Here is a 22273-nt window from a genome sequence, read left to right on the forward strand (position 1 = left end):
CACTTCCCAGAACACCCTATCTAAAACTGCACTCTTCCTACATCCTCTGGTACCTTCAACAGGCCTAGCATGTAATAGGTTCTCATATATTTATAAATAAATGAATGTTAAGAAGGGGCAAGGGATCACACAAGGCACGTCTAAATAAACATTTGGTCTCTTTTGCTCTACAAACCCTTGAAGGCCCTGCTCTCATCTTAGTTATCAGGCCTGAGAATGCTGACATCGGGATATGTGGCTCCCTCTCTCAGATCCATATTCACCAGGAGTCTGTGGGGTGAAAATTCAGTACGCACTAATCATCATATCCACACAGAAACCAACCATGTGAGTCGCGGAGAAGGAAATGGGAAAATCACAGAGGGTCACAGCCAAAAAACCAGAGGTTCAGATTCCTGTGCAACAGCATACCAGTGCAGCAGATAGAAATTCAGGTTCTCAGGCACACCTTGAGATTCTACTTCAGCATTTCTGGAGTGGGTGCAGGAATGTGCATTTTTAACAACCACATATTGTGTGCTCCTGTTGTTTGTTTTGTTTTGTTTTTTAATATGGAATGCTTCACAGATTTGCGGGTCATCCTTGTGCAGAGGCCATGCTAATCTTCTCTGTATCGTTCCAATTTTAGTATATGTGCTGCCAAAGGGAGCACTGTGATCCTGTTTAAGGACCACAATTGAAAAGCAATTCAGTGCATCCTGTTCACATTGCACAACTAGGCAAACAGGTCTAGAGAGGGGAAAGGACGTACCTAAAACCACACAATGGGTTATAGAGATTAGAATTTCAAAACCCAGTACTCCTTCTGCCACATCCCATCTTCTTTGGAATGTTAGAAAGTGGCAGTGGCAGTTCTTAGAGGGTTTGACGCCGAGGGAGAACCTGCCAGGCTGTGTTCCAATCCAGAGAGCAGGGTTTGTCTTTTTGAGTTTTTAATCCTTACCTGAGCATATTTTTCCATTTATTTTTAGACAGAGTGGGGGAGAGAGAGAGAGAGAGAGAGAGAGAGAGAGAGAGAGAGAAAGATTGATGTAAGAGAGACACATCGATTAGTTGCCTTCTGCATTACCCTGACCAGGGCTGGGGATGAACCTCAACCTAGGTACGTGCCCTTCACTGAAATCGAACCCATGACTCATTGGTCCGCGGGCCAACACTAACTGCTGAGCCAAAGTGGCCAGGGCGAGAGCAGGTGTTTTTGCATTAGATTCCAGAGGAATGGCATCAATACCTTGTTTGATTAGATACCACAGAGCTCAGGGAAGGAAGGGAGGAAAAGGTCAAGGCAATGCAAGCTAAAAATTCTGGTCCCCTCTGCTTTTGTTTGGGTCTCAGTGTTCCCACCTGTCAAATGGGGAGGCGAAGCCCTACCCCAACATGTAGGGGTCTTGAGGTCTAACCTGGACCTTGCTTAGAAACAGAACAATTCATGCCTCTTGTCTGGTGTTCTATAGACCCCCAAACACATATGAGTGAGTACCTAACACCTGGGAAATAGGTAGAACAGGACTTTCTTTCTCTTTTAAATGCAACATACAAACTTTATTTAACAAAAATAACAGATAAAGTCAAACAGGCACTCATATTAAGAGAAAAACTAGAAGAAAATTATCTTAAACACCTTACAGTAACCTACTTGCAGTTGCATTTAACTGAGCTCTGTTCCAGTGAAGAATACAGCTCATGCACAGGTATGGATGAATGATTTGTACATTTTTCAAGTATTCACTGAATACTGCCTTATATACACATTACGTTAAATTTGAAAAAGATTTAATTGACGATCCCCAGATATACTTCATTTTTGTTGATCTTTTGGAAGAGGTTGTCTAAAGAGAAAAATATGTGGTTTTGGCTCATGAATCATGTAATGGACCCAGCCTAGACTCTGTTGGACACCAAGTTCCCACTCTTCTTCTGATATCAGATGGGTTTTGGGTACTTGTTTGGAAAGTTCTTTGGGTAACATGATATGCCAGTACCCGTAGTGCTCATTGAAGTGTTTGTCTGAGTAGATCTGTTTGTGGGCCATCCTGCCAGCAAGTGAGCCCCGCAGAGGGGAAGCGACAGGGCAGGAAGAGCGGGTGCAGCGAACCAACAGTCCCCAACGTGCCAAGGAAGCATCTCGACTGCCTAGTACAAGACTTTCTAGCCCCACTATTGAAAAAGAAAAGCTGAAGCACAAGAGGGGACCATGTCTGGCTCAAGGCCACACAGCAAGGCCCAGCTCCTCTGATGGTCTAATCTTATCTGCTGTAGCCATCCAATACATTCCTTACAGGAAGGCCAAAGTGAACAAATCACAGATCCAGGAACACACCCTGCATTCCTCCCCACTGCCTGGATGTCCATCTCTGCTCAACTCCTATCCTCAAAGTTCATTTTATTTTATTTTTTTATCCTCACCCGAGGACATTTTTTTTGTTCAGGTAGAGTGGGAGGAAGAGAGACATCGATGTGAAAGGGACACATCGAGTGGCTGCCACCCGCATGACCGCCCAGGGCCGGGGACAAACTGCAACCAAGGTACATGCCCTTAGCGGGAACCGAACCCGGTTCTCTCTGGACCACAGGCTGATGCTCTAACCGCTGAGCCAAACCGGCCAGGGCTCAAAGTTCATTTTAAATGTTCCCTCCTCAAGAAAGCCGCTCTGGTGTCCCTCCTCTGAGCAACCCAGCCTGATTTGTTTCTGCTCTGATGGGGATTGCAGTCTTTCTAGGCTTTGTTTGATGTTGCAGTCCATGAAGCTACTGGAAGAGAAAGAATCTGTCTGATTCATCTCTGGCTGCAACCCCTTCCCCTCAGGTTGTCATAGCACAAGTCCTGCACATAGGAGGTGCCATTAAATAGAATGATTACGTGGATGGCCATGAAATACACTCAGCACATAGTTATTGTCATCCACTGGTTCAGGCTACGAGATACATTCATTCCTTCATACATTCAGTAAAAGTACTACACATCTGTTTAAGGGTTATTAATCTAACCCAGGAATTCTATGTTCAGAAAAATGCACATGTGCTCAATATGTTACATGACTCCCCAGAGCCCATCTATGGTCCCGCTAGAAAGCTCAAGTTAACGACCTCTGGCTTCTGGTTAAGAAGTTCTTTTGAATGCCTGTTATGTGCAAGCTAGGAACGTATTCAATCACTCATTAATTCAATAAATGTGTTGCGTGCCTACAGTACTAATGCTGGGGGCTACGAGATTTATTTATTACCCCATTCATTTATTTAGTCAGTGTTTTGAGGGTCTACAATGTAACCAGACCATGAGCTTGGCATTGAGGACAGAGAGGTGAACAAGTAACCAGTTGAGGCCCCATGCCCTGAAGGCCCCATTGGCCAGCTGGACCAAACTGGGGGTGCTATCCTCTCCCCTTGCCTCCATCCCCACCTAGTCCCAGCTCCGACCACACAAGAATGCAGGATGGAGGCTAGAGTTAGTGCAGGCAGGGAGGACTGAGCTGACCAGAGGGACCTTACACCCATCTCTCAGTCCTCCCATTCCTTCCCCACCTATGACCCCCAGGCCAGCAGTCTGTGTGTTTGACTAAAGGGCAGGGATTGCTGAACTTGCTGGGTGAGTCCAATGACTCAGAGGCGATTCAGTTGTGCAGGAAGGTGGGCAGGAGAGCAGGCTGGCAGAGGTAGAACCAGTGGCCCTGGGACAATGGCTCTGACCGTGTGTGTGCGGCGACTGACGGGGCTGCCGGGCACCCATGACCGACAAGTGAGGCTCAGCTTTCGGGGTGAGGCTTGCAGGGCTGTGCTAATGATTTTTGGAACAGGGGAGCTCTATTCCCAAAGTCCCAACTCATCCCTAGGTATCTCTACAGCCTGTCCCTTTCTCCCTCAGCCCAATTTCCAGCTCTGTGCCTCCCTCCCTCTCCATCTTCTCCCTTTCTTTGAGGAGTGAGTCCAGGGAGACGGGACTCTGGCCCAAGGATGGGGGGGGGGGGCTGGTTTTATCATGGGGGCGCTGGTAAATGACTAGATTCTATTCTGAGCAGGTTTTACCCAGAAAACAAGGAGAATTCACTGTGGACAAGAGGCAGATATTGGTGAGGTCAGTGGGGTCCTGAATGGAGAGAAGCTGATTTATGCCCCATCTAAGTCCATACTGAGGTTGGGCGGCTCCTTCCTGGGTTTTGAGAGGTATTGTTTCAGGAAATGGGGTCAGTCTCAGGCTTGAGAGATCAGACCCAGTTTGAGACAAGTCAAAATCAAGATGAGGGATTATGATTGGTAGTTCTTGATTGGTATCTTTCCCAGCTCAGTCCTAGTTTGGAGTCAACCCCATGTTAGAGGTGGTGGTTCCAGGTTTGAAAGATCAGTCAGAGGGTTGGCTCCAAGTGTGGAGCGTTGGCTTCTGTTTCAGAATTGGGTGCAGGCTCTGGACTGGGGTGAGGGTCAGCCTAGCATTGGGTGTCACAAATTTCCTCCTATCCCCAGCTGTTTCGTTGGCCACACTATGGGGCTCCACTGACTGGGGAGTGTCTGTCTGTTCAGGTGGTCAACTGCAGCCGTGTGTTCAGCTCCAGGTAAGTAGGCCTGCGGGAGCCAATAATGCAGGTGGGGCTGGGAGTGGCTTGGGGCCATTCCCTGGGTCACTCTTCTGCTCCATGCCACACTCCCAGGTCTCTGGGGACCCTGGTAATCTCCCTACAGCAGCTACAGATTGCTGGGCATTTGGTGTTGCAGGAGGCCCTAGTGGATGAGAATCTGCGAGTGTCCCCGGTGAGTCCCACCATCCCCCAGCCTGCCACCCCCAATCCTGAGAGTCCCTCTAAATAGATTACATTTCTCTGAGGGAAAAACCTAGACCCAGACAGGAGTGGTAACAAGGCCCCCTAGCCAGGGCTCCTCTCATTACAGCCCCTGCTGAAGTCTCACATAGGCCAAGAACCAGGTTCATCTCTGAGGGTCAGGGGTGTGGCAATGGGGAAAGGTAAGAAATTCTATGTTGCTCCCTGACTCTGACCCAAGCTCAATTCTTGTGGGAGACAAAGATAAAGCTGGCTGGATTTTCCTGGTGTGTCATGAGGGTCAGTAGAGCCTGGTACAAATGGACCTTGGTACAAATCTCAGATCCATCATTTCCCAGCTGAGAACTTGGACAAGTTATTAGTTTCTTGAAGCTGTTTCCTCATTTACATTGCGTGGAGTCATACAAAATGAGCTTTTCATTCAGTCTGTCATTATTTGTTGAGCTCTCATTATAAACCAAGTGCTGTGCTGAGCAATGAGGATTGAGTAGTGAGCAAAGCCAGGCAAGGGTTTGCCCTTTCAGCGCTCCATAGCTAAAGAGAGAGGCAAACATTAAACAAATATTCACTCAAATAAGTGTAAAATTTCCACTGGCCATTCTTTTTTTTTTTTTATCCTCACCCGAGGACATTTTTCCACTTTTTTTTGGTTCAGATAGAGTGGAAGGGAAAGAGAGGGAGAGAGAGAAAAACATCGATGTGAAAGGGACACATCGAGTGGCTGCCACCCACACGACCAACCAGGGCCGGGGACAAACTGCAACTGAGGTACATGCCTTTAGCGGGAACTGAACCCGGGTCTCTCGGGATTGCAGGCCAATGCTCTAATCGCTGAGCCAAACCAGCCAGGGCTCCACTGGCCATTCTTATAAAAGAGCTGGTAGGGGGCTTGGAGAGTGTACAACAGAGGAATGTGGTTTATTTGGAGGTCAGAATAGGTTCCCTGAGGAAGTAGTGCTTGAGCTTGGAAATGAAGGATGATAGGAGTTAACTAAGAGGAGAGATTGTTCCAGGCAGAAGAACTGGCATGTGCCAAATAGCCCAGTGCCCTGAGAGAACAAAACGGGTACAGGGCAGGAGCAGATCCCCTAAGAGATGGGGTGGCATGGACCAGACCACATAGAGCTGTGAAGGCCACAGTAATGGATTTCCAAGCACAATGAGAAAAATTTGGAGTCCTTTTTAGCCCCTTCAAGAGGTAACTTGCACATAGTAAATTCTTAATAGGTTATGAGTAGTCAGTATTAGTAATGATCAGAGGATTCACAAGTCACCACAAAGGCAGGCCAGAAGGGTCTCTGTTCATGGGTAGGATAAAAGGCATTGTCCTTGGGCTTTTCTTAGCCCCATGGCAGTTTGAAGGGCCTTAGGGCACACTGTGTATCTGGTTTCAGATTCAGGTGGAGCTTGACCTGAAGTACCAGCCCCCAGAGGGTGCAACAGGAACCTGGGCAGAGGAGGACTTTGGGGCACCCATCCGGGACAGGTAGACTGCCTCCATCAAACCTAAGCAAGGCCTGGTGGTGCCCGCCTGGGTAGGCCTTAGGAAGGGAGAAGTGGTACCCAGTTCCACTCTGGATCTGCTGGATATGGTGACCTTTGCACTCATGCTATCCAGCTTGCAGATCTGTAGTCAGGCCTGACCCTTTCATGTTTTTCATTTTTCTTCTTCCCAGCTTGGAGCTGGTCATCCCTAATGTGGGCTTTCAGGAGCTGGAGTAAGTATGTAGGGTGACCTGGGGTCACCAGGTCACTCTTTAGATTAAACACCAGCGATGGGGGTCAGTTCCTGGATCTGGGATCTGTACTGGATCAATTCCAGGGTTAGAAGTCAGTCCCAGAATCAGTAGTCAATTCTGGAATGAGAGGTGTTCCAGGTTAGGGGTCAGTCCTGGGATCAGTGGGGTCAGTCTCGGGGTCAGTCTCAGGGTCAGAGGTCAGTTCTAGGGTCTGAGAAGTCAAGGGGTACCCAGAGATGGGTGACAGGTCCCAGACATGTCCCTTGAGGGCTTTTCCTATCAGGCCTGGGGAGGCACAGCTGGAGCGGCGGGCCATGGCATTGGGCCGAAGGCTAGCTCGAGGCCTAGCTCAGCAGGATGATGAGGACAATGAACTGGAGCTGGAGCTGGAGCTGGAAGACGAGCCTGATGTGGAGTTTTCTGGCATTGTGTTCAGTCCTCTTAAAAGGTAACTTGTATGCACTGCACACCACCAGTTCCCTCACCCCACCAGTGTGTCAGGCCCAGTGCCCATCCACTCTCACAAACACTTGGTCCCAGGATATGGGTAAGGAGTGGATGTCTTGGGGTCAATGGTCACTCACTCCTAGGCATAGACACTGCCATATAGACACATAGTTACACTGGCTCACATACTGCTTATAGAACCCAGGTCGGTGATGAAAACTTGACGAGAGCAAGAAATTCTGTGTATTTTGGTCACTGTAGTGTCCCAGTGCTTAGAAGAGTGCTGGCACATAGCAGGTGCTCAAGAAATCTTTGTTGAATGAATGAATGATTTTAGGAATACGTCAAATTCTGGGTGTAGGGTTGAGATGGTGGCAAGACAAGACCAGAAGGACTCAGAATCCAAAAGTTCAAAGGGAGAGGAGATCTATCTCAAGCATTGAATACAACACTAGGTGTGGTGGGGGAGGAAATGAAGTGATATCTGAACTTATCCCGTCCTGCAGCCGAGCCCGGGGCCTAGCCCACAGGGATCACTTCCAGTTGTCCAGAGCCCAGGACTTCCAGGTACCACTCTCCCTCCAGGCCTTAACCCTTGGGGAATACCACTTGCCCTCCACCACAGGAGGTTATGCCTCCGTACCCCTTGGTAGGCTTGCTTCTTTTTCTCCTTCTGTACCTTTCAGGTGGGGGTCACCGTGCTGGAGGCCCAGAAGCTGGTGGGAGTCAACATTAACCCCTACGTAGCTGTACGTGTTGGGGAGCAGCGCAGAATGACCACCACGCAGAAGGGGACCAATTGCCCTTTCTACAATGAGGTGGGTATGAACAAGATGGAGGGAGGCCTAGGAGAATAGGTCGGAGCCAGAATAAAGAACTGTCTGCAGTAGGAACATGGCCTAGGTGGACTCGAACCAAATGCCAGGCCTGAAGTCAAATGAGAAAGAGTGCAAAGAGGCACCATGGGTTGGGGTTGGGGGTGTAAGTAGGGCATTTTCTTTACAAGAGGCAGAGCCCAGCTAGTGTGAACCCTTCACATATAACCTTCGCTCACCTTTCTTATTTCCCCACTTCAACCCAGTACTTCTTGTTCGAATTTCATGAGACCCGATTTCACCTCCAAGATTTGCTGCTGGAGATTACGGTGAGGGGGTTGGGGGTGAGAGGTTTCTGTCAGACAAAGGGGAATACCGAAGATCCAGGACTAAGGGCTCTTTCTCCAGGCTTTCCATTCACAGACGCTCCCCTTTATGGCCACCCGAATCGGCACCTTCAGGATGGATCTGGGCATGATCTTGGACCAGCCAGGTACTGAACCTATCCCTCATGGAGACATCTGCAAGGACAAGGAAAACTGACCCTCTGGGCAATGATTCTTGTCAGATGGCAATCCACGCACTCCCGCTCCTCCCCAACGAGCCGGACATGAACCCCAGCCACTGTCCACCACTTGGATCAGCGCTCCCCCGTATCTCACTGGTCTCCCTTGACCCCTGGCTCGCCCCTTCGCCCTTAGATGGCCACTTCTACCAGAAATGGGCTCCGCTGCACGACCCCCGGGATACCCGCGCAGGGACCAAAGGTTTCGTCAAGGTCACTTTATCCGTGAGAGCTAGCGGGGATTTGTCTCCCGCGCTGCCACCCGCTGGCCCGGGGCACAGTTCAGACATCGAGAAGTGAGTTGGGGTGATATGGGGAGGGAAAAGTAGGACGGGGCATGGCCTTAGAGATGCAGGGGTGGGGGGGCCGAAATCCCGGCTTCTCGGTCCCTCAGCGCCACCCTGCCCTAGGAACCTGCTCCTGCCACGCCGGGTGCCCGCTGAGCGGCCGTGGGCGCGGCTGCGTGTGCGTGTGTACCGCGCAGAGGGGCTTCCGGCGCTGCGCCCGGGGCTGCTGGGCACTCTGGCCCGCGCCCTGCACGACCAGCGCGTCCTCGTGGATCCCTATGTGCGGGTGTCTTTCCTGGGCCAGCAGGTAAGCCCCTCTTGTCCCCACTCGGCCGAGGCGCGGGCTCTGACCCCACGCTGACTCCTCTCTGCCTGTCCTTGACTTCGCGCCCAGGGCGAGACGTCGGTGCGCGGAGAGGCGGCGGCTCCCGAGTGGAACGAGCAGCTGAGCTTCGTGGAGCTCTTCCCGCCGCTGACGCGCGGCCTTCGTTTGCAGCTGAGGGACGACGCGCCCCTGGTCGATGTGGCCCTCGCCACGCACGTGCTGGACCTAAGGCAGATCTCACACCCGGGCCGCGCGGGTGAGCGCATCTGGCCAACGCCCGCTGCCTTTGCCTGGGCCCTGTCTGCCCTGGGTCGCGCCCCCGACGGCAAACCCCATTCTCCGCTCAGAAAGCCAGGTCCACCCACAGGAAAAATTGTGCTCCGTGACGGCTCCTCCCTTTGGAGACTCACCTATCACCCCAGACTACAAACCCCCATCCTCTGTTTGGCTCCGTTGACAGAACCCTAACTGCAGCTGCGTATCCTGTAACCAATGCAGCCCTGGGCTCCTACAGGTTTACACTAACAGAAACAAGCCCAGTCCACATCATCCTTTTACCCAGTCACTAATGGGATTACCTGTAGCTCCGCCCCAGTCCAGACCCCACCTCTCCGGTCCTGACTCCGCCCCGAGAGCCTAGACACTGTCCGCAGAGCCTTTGAACTGAACTGGTTTGGAAGCGCTCCTAGGATGTGGCCCACAGCTGTTCGTCCGCAGCTGTACGCACACTTCCCTCCCAGTGACCCAATCGGACACCCCTCCACCTTTTGAACTTGCAAGAAATAAGGGTGCAGTGCATAGACTGACCTAGTACCCACCCGCCCCATGTTCCCCTCCAAAACAATGTTCTTGTCTCCCACAGCGGGGTTTAACCCCACCTTTGGTCCGGCCTGGGTGCCTCTCTATGGCTCGCCCCCCAGTGGGGGACTTCGGGATGGTCTTCAAAGTCTCAATGAAGGCCTTGGTCAAGGCATTTGGTTCCGCGGCCGCCTTCTGGTGGCTGTGTCCATGGAGGTGTTGGAAGGGAGAGCTGAACCTGAGCCTCTCCAGGCCCAACAGGTATCCAGGTTGTCCAAGCTCATGGGAAAGAAGAAGAAAGCCAGGCGGAGCCACACCGCAACGGGGATTCAACAGCCCCTGGATGCCAGCTCCAGCGCTGGCGGGCCTGAGATTCCTAGTGCGATGGAGGTGGAAGTGGAGGAGTTGCTGCCGCTGCCAGAGGTGGGGCTGGGGTTTAGCAAAGGAGTGGGATCACCCTCAGCTCTGGAGTGTGAAACCAGCTGCAAGGCATTAAACACAGGAGTGGGGTGTGTGTAGGTGTCTCAATTTAGGGGCCTGAGTGAAAACTGCAGTGTGCATAACATGTGCTCTTGTGTATAAACCCTTGCAGGGGTTATACTCAATCCGAGGTGGGCCCGAGAGAACTAAGCCCAGGTCCAGTGGTTAGGGCTGTAAGGGGCAGAGAGGGAGGTAGAATATCAGCATTAACTTTTATGACCTTGGTTACGATATCTTTCTGTGGGCATTTTGGACAAGCATAGCCTGGGCTGTAACCTAGGAGGGTGCGGCCGACTTCAGCTTGACCTGTCTTCCCCAGAATGCCCTGGCGCCCTGTGAAGATTTCCTGCTTTTTGGTGTGCTCTTCGAGGCCACTATGATTGACCCATCTGTGGCCTCCCAGCCTATCAGCTTGGAGATCTCCATTGGTGTGTGGCCTAGCCAAAACCCCTGAGGATCTTGGGTTTGAGGGTGGTTGCTCTTGTTCCAGACTTAAGGCCCCTGGAAGGGACAGTTAACCTTTAGTAAGAGGTGGACTCTGACTTGTATTGAGTCAGAGAGGAGGGGGCAGCCCCTCAGCCTGGTGCCTACTGACCCTCGCTGTTCCTGGCAGGTTGTGCAGGCCGCCAGGAGGAACAGTTGGGCCGAGGGTCCAGGACCCGGGAAGGAATGGAGGGAGCGGAGGGAGAGGCGCAGCCTCTGCTGGAGTCGGAGGTGGGAGTCAGGCTGGTGGAGGAGGAGGAGCTGGGCACCCCAGCTCAGCGGCCTGAACCTATGGATGGCAGCGGGTGAGTGTTCCTGGTGGCCAGAAGGAGGGCACTGGGGAATACCCAGCGGCCCAGAACTGCCCCTCACAGCCTCTGCTCTTCTCTGCCCGGCCCAGGCCATACCTCTGCCTGCCGCTGCGTCACCGCAAGCCGTGCGTGCGCGTGTGGAGCCGCTGGGAGGATCACACGTGGCGCCTTCAGAGCAGTAACTGTGTGCGGAAAGTGGCCGAGAGGCTGGTGAGAGTGAGGCGTCACCCACAGGGAGAGGCCAGGACATTGGGGCTTACGGGAGACCGTGGTCTTTGAAGGGAGCTCTGGAGCTGGGCTAATGGGCCGAGCACCTATGTGATGCAAGGCCAGAGGGCCAAAGAGCACAGCTCGTGGGCGCACTGAGGGATTCAGAATTGTTGGACCCAGTGGAGGACATAGGCAGAGCTACTAGGGGTCCTGGTCCCAGAGATGAGGAGGCAGTAGGATGCTAGAAAAACAGATCCACCAACCTCTTGGAGCCAAAAATGGGTGGGGCCAAGAGGTGAGGTGGTGAGTGAGCAAGGGTCCTGGGGTGGGGGTGTGGTTTAAAAGAGGTCGGAGTCTGGGACCCTTAGGACTCTGACCCTCTCGCTGGGTTGTGCAGGATCAGAGGCTCCAGGAGGTTGAGAGTCTACTGCGCAGGCCAGGGCCGGGCGCCTGCACACGTCTCAAGCAGGCATTGGAAGAGCTGGTGGCTGGGAGCAGGTGAGCTGAGAGCCTATCTTCGTTCCAACTCCAAGGGCAGTTTGGACCCAAGGGCAGTTGGTAGCTGAGTTTACTTAGCTTTACAGAAGAATGAGGAGATGACTGACCACATGGAGGGAGCTTGATGGAAACTACTGGGAGTGCCCTGGCCGGTTTGGCTCATTGGTTGAGCGTTGGCCTGCGGACCAGAGAGTCCTGGGTTCAGTTCCTGCTAGGGGCACATACCGTCAAAAAAGGAAACTACTGGGAGTTAGGCCGGTCCCATCCAATAAACTCCCTTTCCCATGCTCCTAGAATCTTATGCCTTTCCCCCCTCCTCAAATGTCCTCTGCACCTTTCCTCCACACTTGTTCCAGCTAATGACCTCTTCTCCTGCTTCTTAGATAAAATAGAAGCCTCACCTTCCTCCATCCAGTCTACTACCTTTGCCATTTTCTTCTTCTTCTTTTTTTTTAATCCTCACCCGAGGACATTTTTCCACATTTTATTCAGATAGAGTAGGAGAGAAAGAGAGAGCGAGAGAAGCATCGACGTGAAAGAGACACATCGAGTGGTTGCCACCCACACGACCCAACCAGGGCCGGGGACAAACTGCAACCGAGGTACGTGCCCTTAGCGGGAATCGAACCCGGGTCTCTCTGGACCGCAGGCCAACGCTCTAACTGCTGAGCCAAACCAGCCAGGGCTACCTTTGCCATTTTCTGCATCTATCTGCTCTCCTTCCTTTCTGCTACAATGCAGGAAATGTTCTTGCTCCTTTAGCCAACAGCTGTGATTTTGATTTTATCTCCTCTCACCTACGGAAAGATTTATTTAAGTTGTCCCTAGTTAACAGGTCATTATGTAACCACACAAACTTGTAGTCACTTCCATCTTTGACCTTCACTGACCTGAATTCCATAACCTGCCTGCTCTGGATATTTTGGTGTTTTTCTGATCCCCTTCTCAAAAGAGCCATTAATCCATTTATTCAATAAGTATTTATGACACTATGCCAGACTCTGTTTTAAGCACAGGAATAGCATTGAAAAAGCATTGTTGCCCACAACAATTCCTGAAACTTATATTTTGGTGGTGATGGTGGTGGGATGGAGGTTAGATGGGGACACAGATAAAAAAAAAAAAATCACACATGTAAACAAAAATGTAGAAATTTAAGAAGTATGATAAAGATAAGTATTAGGGAATAAACAAAGGAAGGAAGTATTAGAGAGCTGTTGTAATTTTCAGAAGGGGGGCAATAGGAGGCTACTGAGAAGTTGATATGAAAAAGATGAAGGAGCAAACCATGGCTGTAAGGCTATTCCAGGCAGAGGGACAGCATGTGCAAAGGCCCTGGGATAAAGCATGCAGGTGTGTTTGAGGAAGAGCAAGGGAAGCAGTGTGACTGCAGCAGAGTAAACAGGGTAGATGAGGCTGGAGGGTGTGTATGGGAAGGAGAATGATGGTGAGAGAGGAATGTGGGAGCCTTGTAGCCCATTGTAATGACCTTTGCTTCTTCTCTGAGTGTGATAGAGAGCCACTAAGGATTTTGAAAAGAGAAGGGATATGCTCTTACTTATTCTTAGAAAGGATCAGTGAGGGAGGGATGATATAAGAGAGTAAGCAGAGAGATTATTAAAGAGGGCATTGCAAAAATCCAGATGACTTACCTGGTTGGTTTGGCTCCGCGGTTAGAGCATTGGCCCATGGACTGGAGAGACCTGGGTTCGGTTCCCTCTAAGGACACGTACCTTGGTTGCAGTTTGTCCCCAGCCTTGGTTGGGGTCATGTGGGTGGCAGCCAGTCGATGTGTCTCTCTCACATGGATGTTTCTCTTTCTCTCTCTTCCTTCCTCTCTCTCCTGCTCTACCTGAAGATAAGTGCAAAAGTGTCCTCGGGTGAGGATAAAAAAAAAAGATAAAAATCCAGGTGACTGATGAGAATTGAGTCTAGGGTGTTTACAGTGGACATAGAGCGACATGAATGGATTCAAGAACAATTTTGAACTTTGGAGGTGACACCTTAGGACTTGCTAATGGATAGTTATAGGGGATGAGAAAAATGTGAAAAGAAGAGTCCTGAGTGACTCCCAAGATGGTGGCTTGCACAACTATGTAGGTGGTGCTATTTATTGATAAGACTGAGGGAATATCAGAAACTCATTTTTGGACATGTTAACTTTGAGATAAATGCCTATTAGACTTATGAGTGGACATGTCTGCTAGGCAGTTAGCTATATGAGTTGAGTTATATGGAAAGAAAAAAATTGGGGCTATAAACACATACATATCTGGAACTGGACAAGATCTTCTAGGGAGCAGGGATAAGAAAACTTTGAAAGCTCTAGCATTTAGAGGTAGTGTGGAAGAGGAAGACTCAGCTAAGGACCTGGTTGTAGGTGGTCACTTTTCTGTCCTCATTTTACTCAATCTTTCTGTAAGTCAATGGGGACAGTTGACCCCACCCTCCTTGAAAATCTCTGCTGTTGACTTTCATGACCCTGGTTTTTCTTCTGCTTCCCTGACCATTTCTTCTTGTCAATTTTGTTGGCTCCCTCTCTTCTTGACCTCTAAATGTTCCAAATGTCCACGTATATATGTGCCAGGGCTTCATTGTAAGGCTCTCTTTTCTGTCTCCATTCTCTTTATCTCCAAAAGAGCAACCACATTTATTTTTTATTTTTTTATTTTTTTATTCTCACCCGAGGACATTTTTTCATTTTTTGTACAGATAGAGTGGGAGGGAGAAAGAGAGAGAGAGAGAGAGAGGGAAACATCGATGTGAAAGGGACACATTGAGTGGCTGCCACCCGCACGACCAACCAGGGCCGGGGACAAACTGCAACCGAGGTACATGTCCTTAGCGGGAACCGAACCCGGGTCTCTCTGGACCGCAGGCCGACGCTCCAACCGCTGAGCCAAACTGGCCAGGGCAAGAGCAACCACATTTAATCCAGTTTAATTCTTTGCTTGATTTTCTATACAATGCAAGTAAACTATTTCCACTTTTATTTTACTGAAATTATTCTTGGGCAGGAAAATTTTAGTGAAAGATTTGCCCATATCAATTCTGTTTTTAGCTTGGGCCAGTGTGGTTTTCATTTGTGGCTATTATTTCTACTAGATCCAGTTTCCCTGAATCTAATTTTGTGGATCTGAATCTTGTCAAGAAGATTTGATTCTTCTGTCAATTTTCAGTCAATAACGAGTGATCCTAGATTTCTCTTTGCTCTTTGCTTTAGTAAGCTAAAAGTATAAGCTCTGGGAGCAGTATTAGGTGAAAATCCTTGGAGTCATTTATTTCATATATTTTTGAAAATTTCCATAATAAAAATTTAAATTATTGGGGGTCAAAAGGGGCCCAAAATATGTTTCAAAAATAATTTTGCGGCCCTGGCCGGTTTGGCTCAGCGGTTAGAGCGTCGGCCTGCGGTCCAGAGAGACCCGGGTTTGGTTCCCGCTAAGGGCACGTACCTCGGTTGCGGTTTGTCCCCGGCCCTGGTTGGTCGTGCGGGTGGCAGCCACTCGATGTGTCCCTTTCACGTCGATGTTTCTCTCTTTCTCTCTCTTCCTCTCTCCCTCCCACTCTACCTGAACAAAAAATGGAAAAAATGTCCTCGGGTGAGGATAAAAAAAAAAATAATAATAATAATAATAATTTTGCGGACTTCCGGTCAAGATGGCGGCGTAGGTAAACGCGGTATCGCGTCCTCCCACAACCACATCAAAGTTACAACTAAACTACAGAACAACCATCATTCAAAACCACCTGAAATCAAGCTGAATGGAAGTCCTACAACTACGGAATTAAAGCAGCAGCCACATCCAGACTGGTAGGAGGGCAGAGGCGGACAGGCTGGTCCCACACCCACCTCCTGATAAAAATCAGGAGGACACCTCGACTGGGAAGGTCCTCCTTGAGGACTGAGGGGTTCCCGTTCCACACCAGGCACCCCGCTCAGGGTTCCAGTGCCAGGAAGAGAATCCCCATAACTTCTGGCTGGAAAAACCAGCAGGAACTGAGGCTCAGGGAGGCTGAGGCGGCTGGAGCCCCAGGCAGCTCCTCTTAAAGGGCCCGCGCACGGACTTATCGGACTCACTCCCCTAAGCTTGGAGGGGAGGCAGCTCGAGGGGCGCCAGAGACATACAGGGAAGAACTGAGCTGTTTGGCATTGGAGCCAGGGCTGCAGAGGGGGCTTTCTCTGAGACAGACGTGCTATCAGAGGCCTTTGTTCCTTTGGTGAGCCCTTCTGGGGGGGCGGCAGACAGCCGCCATAGCTGGGACTCCAGCAACCTGGCTCACACTGGTAGCCCCGCCCTGGTGATTCCCTGAGGCCCTGCCCCACCTAACTTTCAGGCCCACCCAAGCTATTGCCAGTTGCTTAACCATAGGATTGGCCTGCCTTGGATCCTGCTTCAGGTTTTCCTAAATTCTTTCAAACAGGCAGCATCTGGTCTCAGCTAGCCCCATACCTCTCGTTAAGTAATACATAGAAACAAACACGGGGAGACAGCCAAAATGAGGAAACAAAGAAACAGGTCCCAAATGAAAGAACAGAACAAAACTCTAGGAAAAGAACTAAGCGAAATGGAGATAAGCAATCTAACAGACACTGAGTTCAAAATACTGCTTATAAGGATGCTCAATGAACTTAGTGAGAACCTCAGTGAACTTAGTGAGGGCCTCAAGAGCATAAAAAAGGACCAGTCAGAAATGATGGATGCACAATCAGAAATGAAGGAGGCACTAACTGAAATAAGGAATAATTTACACAGATTCAATAGTAGAGTAGGTAAAGACAAGAAGCAAACTATCGATTTGGAATATAAGGAAGCAAAAAACACCCAATCAGAACAGCAAATGGAAAAAAGAATCCAAAAAAATGAGGATAGTGTAAGGAGCCTCTGGGACAACTTCAAGCATGCCAACATTCACATCTTGGGGGTGCCAGAAGGAGAAGAGAGAGAGAACAAGAAATCGAAAACCTATTTGAAATAATAATGGCAGAAAACTTCCCTAACTTGGCGAAGGAAACAGACGTGCAAGTCCAGGAAGCACAGAGAGTCCCAAACAAGATGAATCCCAAGAGTCCCACACCAAGACACATCATCATCAAAATGCAAAAGATTCAAGGTAAAGAGAGAATCTTAAAAACAGCAAGAGAAAAGCAGTTAGTTACCTACAAGGGAGTTCCCATTAGACTGTCAGCTGATTTCTCAAAAAAAAAAAAAATCTTTGCAAGCCAGAAGGGAGTGGCAGGAAGTATTCAGAGTGATGAAAAGCAACAATCTACAACCAAGATTACGCTATCCTGCAAAGCTATCATTTAGAATCCATGGCCATATAAAGAGTTTCCCAGACAAGAAAAAGTTAAAAGAGCCCTGGCCGGTTTGGCTCAGGTTAGAGCGTTGGCCTGCGGTCCGGAGAGACCTGGGTTTGGTTCCTGCTAAGGGCATGTACCTTGGTTGCAGTTTGTCCCCGGCCCTAGTTGGGTTGTGTGGGTGGCAGCCACTCGATGTGTACCTTTCACGTCGATGTTTCTCTCTCTCTCTCCTCCTCTCTCTCCCTCCCACTCTATGTGAACAAAAAATGAAAAAATGTCTTCGGGTGAGGATAAAAAAAAAAGAAAAAGAAAAAGTTAAAAGAGTTCATCACTACCAAACTGTTATTATATGAAATGTTGAAGGGTCTTTTTGAAGAAAAAGATAAAATATATGAACAAACAAAATGGCAATGAATACATATGTATCGACAATGGACTCTACAAACAAAATGAACAGGCAGAACAGAAACATTCTCATAGATACAGAGAACATTTTGTTGGTTGCCAAATGAGAGGGGGTTTAGGGGAATGGGTGAAAAAGGTGAAGGGATTAAGAAGAACAAATTGGCTGCTACACTGACAAACCTCAAAGAGAAAGGGGCTGGGGGAGATGGGAAGAAATAAACCAAAGAACTTATATGCATAACCAATGGACACAGACAACAGTGTGGGAAAAGGCAGGAGGGGAGCAGGAGTGGGGAGGAGGGGTTCAATGGGGGAAAAATGAGGAACATCTGTAATACATTCAACAACAAAGATTAAAAAATAAAAAATGTTTGCTTTACCTAACAAAAACTTTTGGAGCATCTATTAGGTGGTAGGACCTGAGCATACAGTGGTAATCAAATGGAAAATCCCTTTCCTGCCTTACTTTCTATTTAGAGAAACAGATAAGGCAGAGTATGAGGACAGAGAGACTGGCAGGGGCTTTTTAGATTAGATGACCAGGGAAGGCCTGTGAGGAGGTAACATTTGAGCAGAGAACTGAATGAAGAAGGGGAGAGAGCCATGCAAAGACCTAAGGGCAGAACGTTCTAGCAGAGAGAGCTGCTGATACAAAGCCCCTAAGGTGGTAAAGGGCTTGGTGTATTCATGGAGGAGCAAAAAGTCCAGTGTGACTGCAGGGTTTTGCATGAGAGGAGAGTAATGTTTGATGAAGGCAGGGAGATAAAGTGAGCCAGATTATGTAGGGCCTTTTAGGCCATTTAAAAAACTTTGTTTTTTTCTTCTGAGATGAGAAACCTCTGGAGAGGAGTGAAATGGTCTGGAAAGCGTGGAAAAGATCAGTGTTGCTGTATTGAGAGTATCCTGTAGGAGAGTGGGTAAGAGTGGAAGTAGTGGGAGCAGCTAGGAGGTTGTTGCAATAATCCTAGGTGAAGAAGGATGTTGGCTTGGACTAGAGTGGTCTTGGAAAAGGAAAAAAGTGGTCAGATTCTGGATATATTTTGAAGGTAGAACCTAAAGAGCATGCTGATGGATTGACGTGGGATGTGACAGAAAGAAAGAGAAGTGGCCTGGCCAATGTGGCTCAGTGGTTGAGCATCAGCCTGTGCACCAAGAGGTTGCCGGTTCGATTCCCGGTCAGGGCACATGCCCAGTTTGTGGGCCAAATCCCCAGTGGGGGACATGCAGGAGGCAGCCAGTTGATGTTTTCTCTCATTGATGTTTCTATCTCTCTCTCCCTTCCTCTTTCTCTGAAATCAATTTTTAAAAAATTCAAAAAAAGAAAAAGAAAGAGCAGTGAAGAATGACTCTAAAGTTTTGGAGTAAAGCAGGATTTTTGGGGGGGGGGGGGCGTGTCACTGGAAATCATGCACTTGAACTGGGCAGGTAATGTTTAAGCTGTCTTTGGTTAATTTGTTGAAAATGTCAAGCACAACCTATCTGAGCCTTTAATGTGACATAAATCCTCCACAGTGTAAACATGCGGAGTATGGCAGCAGGTGGGTTGTGGCGCTGAGATTTTGCTTTCCTAACTAGGTGATACCTTGCTGTCGGTCCTGGACCACACTTTGAGTAGACAAGAGTAGATAGTTAAATACTTATGAGTTCTGGGACTCAAAGGTGAGGCAGGCCTCGATGAATTTGGGAGTGGCCAAGTACAGAAGTCTTCCTTGGCTGAGGAAGAGTCCCTCTGAGAGCAAGACTGAGAGAGGCGGTGTGGGAATCTGGGTGTGGGAGGCCTGCTCTGAGGGAGGGGGCCCTGAGGGTCAGTGTTTCCTCCTTTGACTCCCACCTGCCTCACCCGGTCCTACTCACTGCAGACAGTTTTGCCACAGTGCTGAGCGCAGGACAATGACCCGGCCCAACGCCCTGGATAGATGCCGAGGAAAACTACTGGTGCACAGCCTGGTACGGGCCACTGGGAAGGGGGATCTTGGGCACCCAGCAGGGGCCCTCCACTCATGTTCTCTTCCTGCCCTTTCAGAACCTGTTGGCCAAGCAAGGACTGCGCCTTCTACGGGGCCTGAGACAGGGCAACTTGCAAGAGAAGGTGGCATTGGCCAAGAAGCTCCTGGCAAAACTGCGCTTCCTAGCCCAAGAGGTAATGCCTCACCCACTAATTTCCCCACCCTAGATGCTCTTTCCTCTAAGCTTTCCAGATGTCCATTTGGCTCTAGTTTTCACATTTGCTAAAATTGCCTATCTCTTAACTCTGTGTACTTTTTCCAGTAAATATATTAGAATTCGTTTTAATCCTCACCTAAGGATATTTTTCAATTGAATTTTCAGACAGATTGGCGGGGGCCAGGAGGTGGGGAGAAACATTGATGTGAGAGAGACACATCGATTGGCTGCCTCCCACATGACTCTGACCAGGGCCAGGGATCGAATTGCAACCAAGGCATATGCCCTTGACCAGAATCAAACCGGCCCCTCTGATCTGTAGCCCGATGCTGTCATCGCTGAGCCAAACCAGCCAAGGCTAGATTTTTTTTTTATCATAGTACTTGTAATGTCCCTGTCTAATAATTCCAACATTTGGGTTACCTATGGGGTCTACTTCTAATGATTATTTCCTCTCTTGACTATGGGTCAGTTATTTTTCTTTTCCTGTTCTGTACATTTACATTATATGCCTGGATTTTTGTATAAAAGAACAGTAGGCCCTGGCCAGTGTGGTTCATTTGGTTGGAGCATCCTCCTGGGTACCAAAGGGTGGTGAATTTGATTCCCAGTCAGGGCACATAGTTGGGTTGCAGGCCTGATCCCCAGTTGGGGTGTGTGTGAGAGGCAGCCAATTGATGTTTCTCTCTCATATCGATGTTTCTCTTTGTCTCTCTCTCTCTCCCTGCCCTTCCTCTCTTTGGAATCAATTAAAAAATAAAAAAGAGCCCTGGCTAGTTTGGCTCAGCAGTTAGAGCATCAGACCACAGACTGAAGAGTTGTGGGTTCGATTCGGTCAAGGGCATGTACCTCGGTTGTGGTTTGGTCCCCAGCCCTGGTCTGGGTTGTGTGGGAGGCAACCAATCAATGTGTCTCTCTCACATCAATGTTTTTCTCTCTTTCTCTCTCTTTTCATCTCGCTCTATGTGAAGATAAATGGAAAAATATCCTCGGGTGAGGATTTAAAAATAAATAAATTAAATTAAAAAAATAAAAAAGAGCCCTGGCTGGTTTTGCTCAGTGGTTAGAGCGTCGGCCTGTGGTCCAGAGAGATCCAGATTCGGTTCCTGCGAAGGGCACATAACCTCGGTTGCGGTTTGTCCCCGGCCCTGGTTGGTCATGTGGGTGGCAGCCACTCAATGCGTCCCTTTCATGTTGATGTTTCTCTCTCTTTCTCTTTCTCTCTCTCCCTCCCGCTCTATCTGAACTAAATAAATAAATAAATAAGAACAGTACAGTAGAGGCTAAAATAAATAATATGTATCTCCAGAAAGTTTTTTTAAAAGTATGTTTTTATTGATTTTTTTTTAGAGAGAAAGGAAGGGAGAGAGAAATAGAAACATCAATTGGCTGCCTCCTGCATGCCCCCTACTGGGGATCGAGCCCACAACCTGGGCATGTGCCCTGATTGGGAATCGAACTGGGACCTCTCAATCCAGGGGATGATGCTCAATCCACTGAGCCACACCGGCCAGACGGTATATCTCCAGAAAGTTTTGAAGTATAACTTATGTAATTTTTCTTTTATGTTTATTGATTTCTGTTGCCTGTGTAAGAAAACTTTGCTGCCTCCAAGCTACAAAGATCTAGTGGGAAAAGTACACAGAGGTAGAAGAAGGGTAGTTTCAGCTGGAGGATGGGTATTTGGTCTGTCCTTCTGGAGGAAGCTGTGAGAACAGACTGTCTCAGCTCTAAATCCACGCAGGTGACCCAGTTCTCTGTCCGCAGCCCCAGCCACCCCTCCCGGATGTGCTGGTCTGGATGCTCAGTGGGCGGCGACGTGTGGCCTGGGCCCGGATCCCAGCCCAGGATGTGCTGTTCTCTGTGGTGGAGGAGGAACGAGGCCAGGATTGTGGGAAGATCCAGAGTTTGCTGCTCACAGTGAGTGGGGCCTGGATGTGAGGGTGCTGGGGACTGGAGTTGGGGGAGGCTCATAAGGCAAGGGGTCATGAGGTCAAGTCCTGTGGTTCCCAACAGGGGGTGGGGTGTGCTCAAACTCCTTTTCTGTAACTTAAATATTTTTAAATTAAAAAGTTAATTTATTTTAAGTTTTTACAATTTTTAAAAATTTTTTGGTACATGCCCCTAGTGGGAACCGAACCCGGGACTCTCTGGTCCGCAGGCCGATGCTCCAACCGCTGAGCCAAACCGGCCAGGGCAAGTTTTTACAATTTTTAATTATATTTTAAGTATACCCAAACCTTTCAATTATCCAAAAGCCAAAAGGAGATTGTGCCTTTGCCCAGGCTAGCCTTGATGTTAGATAAGCCCCAAACTGTGTCAGCTCAGCATGCACTGGCCCTTTGGCTGAGTGGGCTCTGACAGATGGGCAGGGTAATAAAAACCGGAGAGTGATTAATTAGTTCCTTATAAATATAGCTGGTTTGGGGGCAAAATATTTCTAAAGGAGGTGTTCCTGGAAAAGATGCCCGTGGGGATCCCTATGGTGAGAAGCTGTGACCACTGGGATCAGGGACTGGGAATCCAAATGTGTTGGGGGTGAGGGGACAGAGGGAGTGAGTGTGGGGTATGGGAGTGCAGAGCTCAGAGTGTAGTTTTAAGGTTTGGGGTATAGGAAGTGAGAGTGTTGGGCCAGGAAGAATAGGGAATATCAGGGTAATAGAGTATTGG

At 49.1% G+C, this 22273-nt stretch overlaps 2 protein-coding genes and 1 non-coding gene across 3 annotated transcripts in view; 1 reads left to right on the plus strand and 2 right to left on the minus strand.

Moving 5' to 3' along the window:
- Positions 1-545: 545 nt before the first annotated feature.
- LOC118619528 lies at positions 546-652 on the minus strand. The gene has a single exon (XR_004957287.1). It is a non-coding gene; the product is annotated as a U6 spliceosomal RNA (small nuclear RNA).
- Positions 653-1798: 1146 nt separating this feature from the next.
- Positions 1799-2032, minus strand: LOC118618094 (cyclin-dependent kinases regulatory subunit 2-like). The gene has a single exon (XM_036243999.1). It carries the CDS (start codon positions 2030-2032, stop codon positions 1799-1801), a length of 234 nt encoding a protein of 77 aa, XP_036099892.1.
- A 1644-nt stretch (positions 2033-3676) lies between these two features.
- LOC118618451 (fer-1-like protein 4) overlaps positions 3677-22273 on the plus strand; it is a 35519-nt gene continuing 16922 nt past the window's right edge. The window contains exons 1-22 of the mRNA XM_036244694.1: positions 3677-3755; positions 4017-4072; positions 4459-4547; positions 4644-4743; positions 6167-6258; positions 6449-6490; positions 6795-6959; positions 7465-7525; positions 7645-7776; positions 8040-8102; positions 8182-8266; positions 8475-8634; positions 8749-8932; positions 9020-9206; positions 9813-10171; positions 10548-10656; positions 10842-11016; positions 11112-11232; positions 11630-11730; positions 19300-19387; positions 19464-19580; positions 21371-21523. Coding sequence (XP_036100587.1) covers positions 3677-3755; positions 4017-4072; positions 4459-4547; positions 4644-4743; positions 6167-6258; positions 6449-6490; positions 6795-6959; positions 7465-7525; positions 7645-7776; positions 8040-8102; positions 8182-8266; positions 8475-8634; positions 8749-8932; positions 9020-9206; positions 9813-10171; positions 10548-10656; positions 10842-11016; positions 11112-11232; positions 11630-11730; positions 19300-19387; positions 19464-19580; positions 21371-21523 — 2718 coding nt within the window. The remainder of the gene's footprint in view (positions 3756-4016; positions 4073-4458; positions 4548-4643; positions 4744-6166; positions 6259-6448; positions 6491-6794; positions 6960-7464; positions 7526-7644; positions 7777-8039; positions 8103-8181; positions 8267-8474; positions 8635-8748; positions 8933-9019; positions 9207-9812; positions 10172-10547; positions 10657-10841; positions 11017-11111; positions 11233-11629; positions 11731-19299; positions 19388-19463; positions 19581-21370; positions 21524-22273) is intronic.

Source organism: Molossus molossus, unplaced genomic scaffold (assembly GCF_014108415.1).
Source record: "Molossus molossus isolate mMolMol1 unplaced genomic scaffold, mMolMol1.p scaffold_m16_p_6, whole genome shotgun sequence".
NCBI classification, from domain to species: Eukaryota; Metazoa; Chordata; class Mammalia; order Chiroptera; family Molossidae; genus Molossus; species Molossus molossus.

Excerpts from the sequence above, each read along its gene's own strand:
- LOC118618094 (XM_036243999.1), bottom strand. The coding sequence starts at position 2,032 with ATGGCCCACAAACAGATCTACTCAGACAAACACTTCAATGAGCACTAC.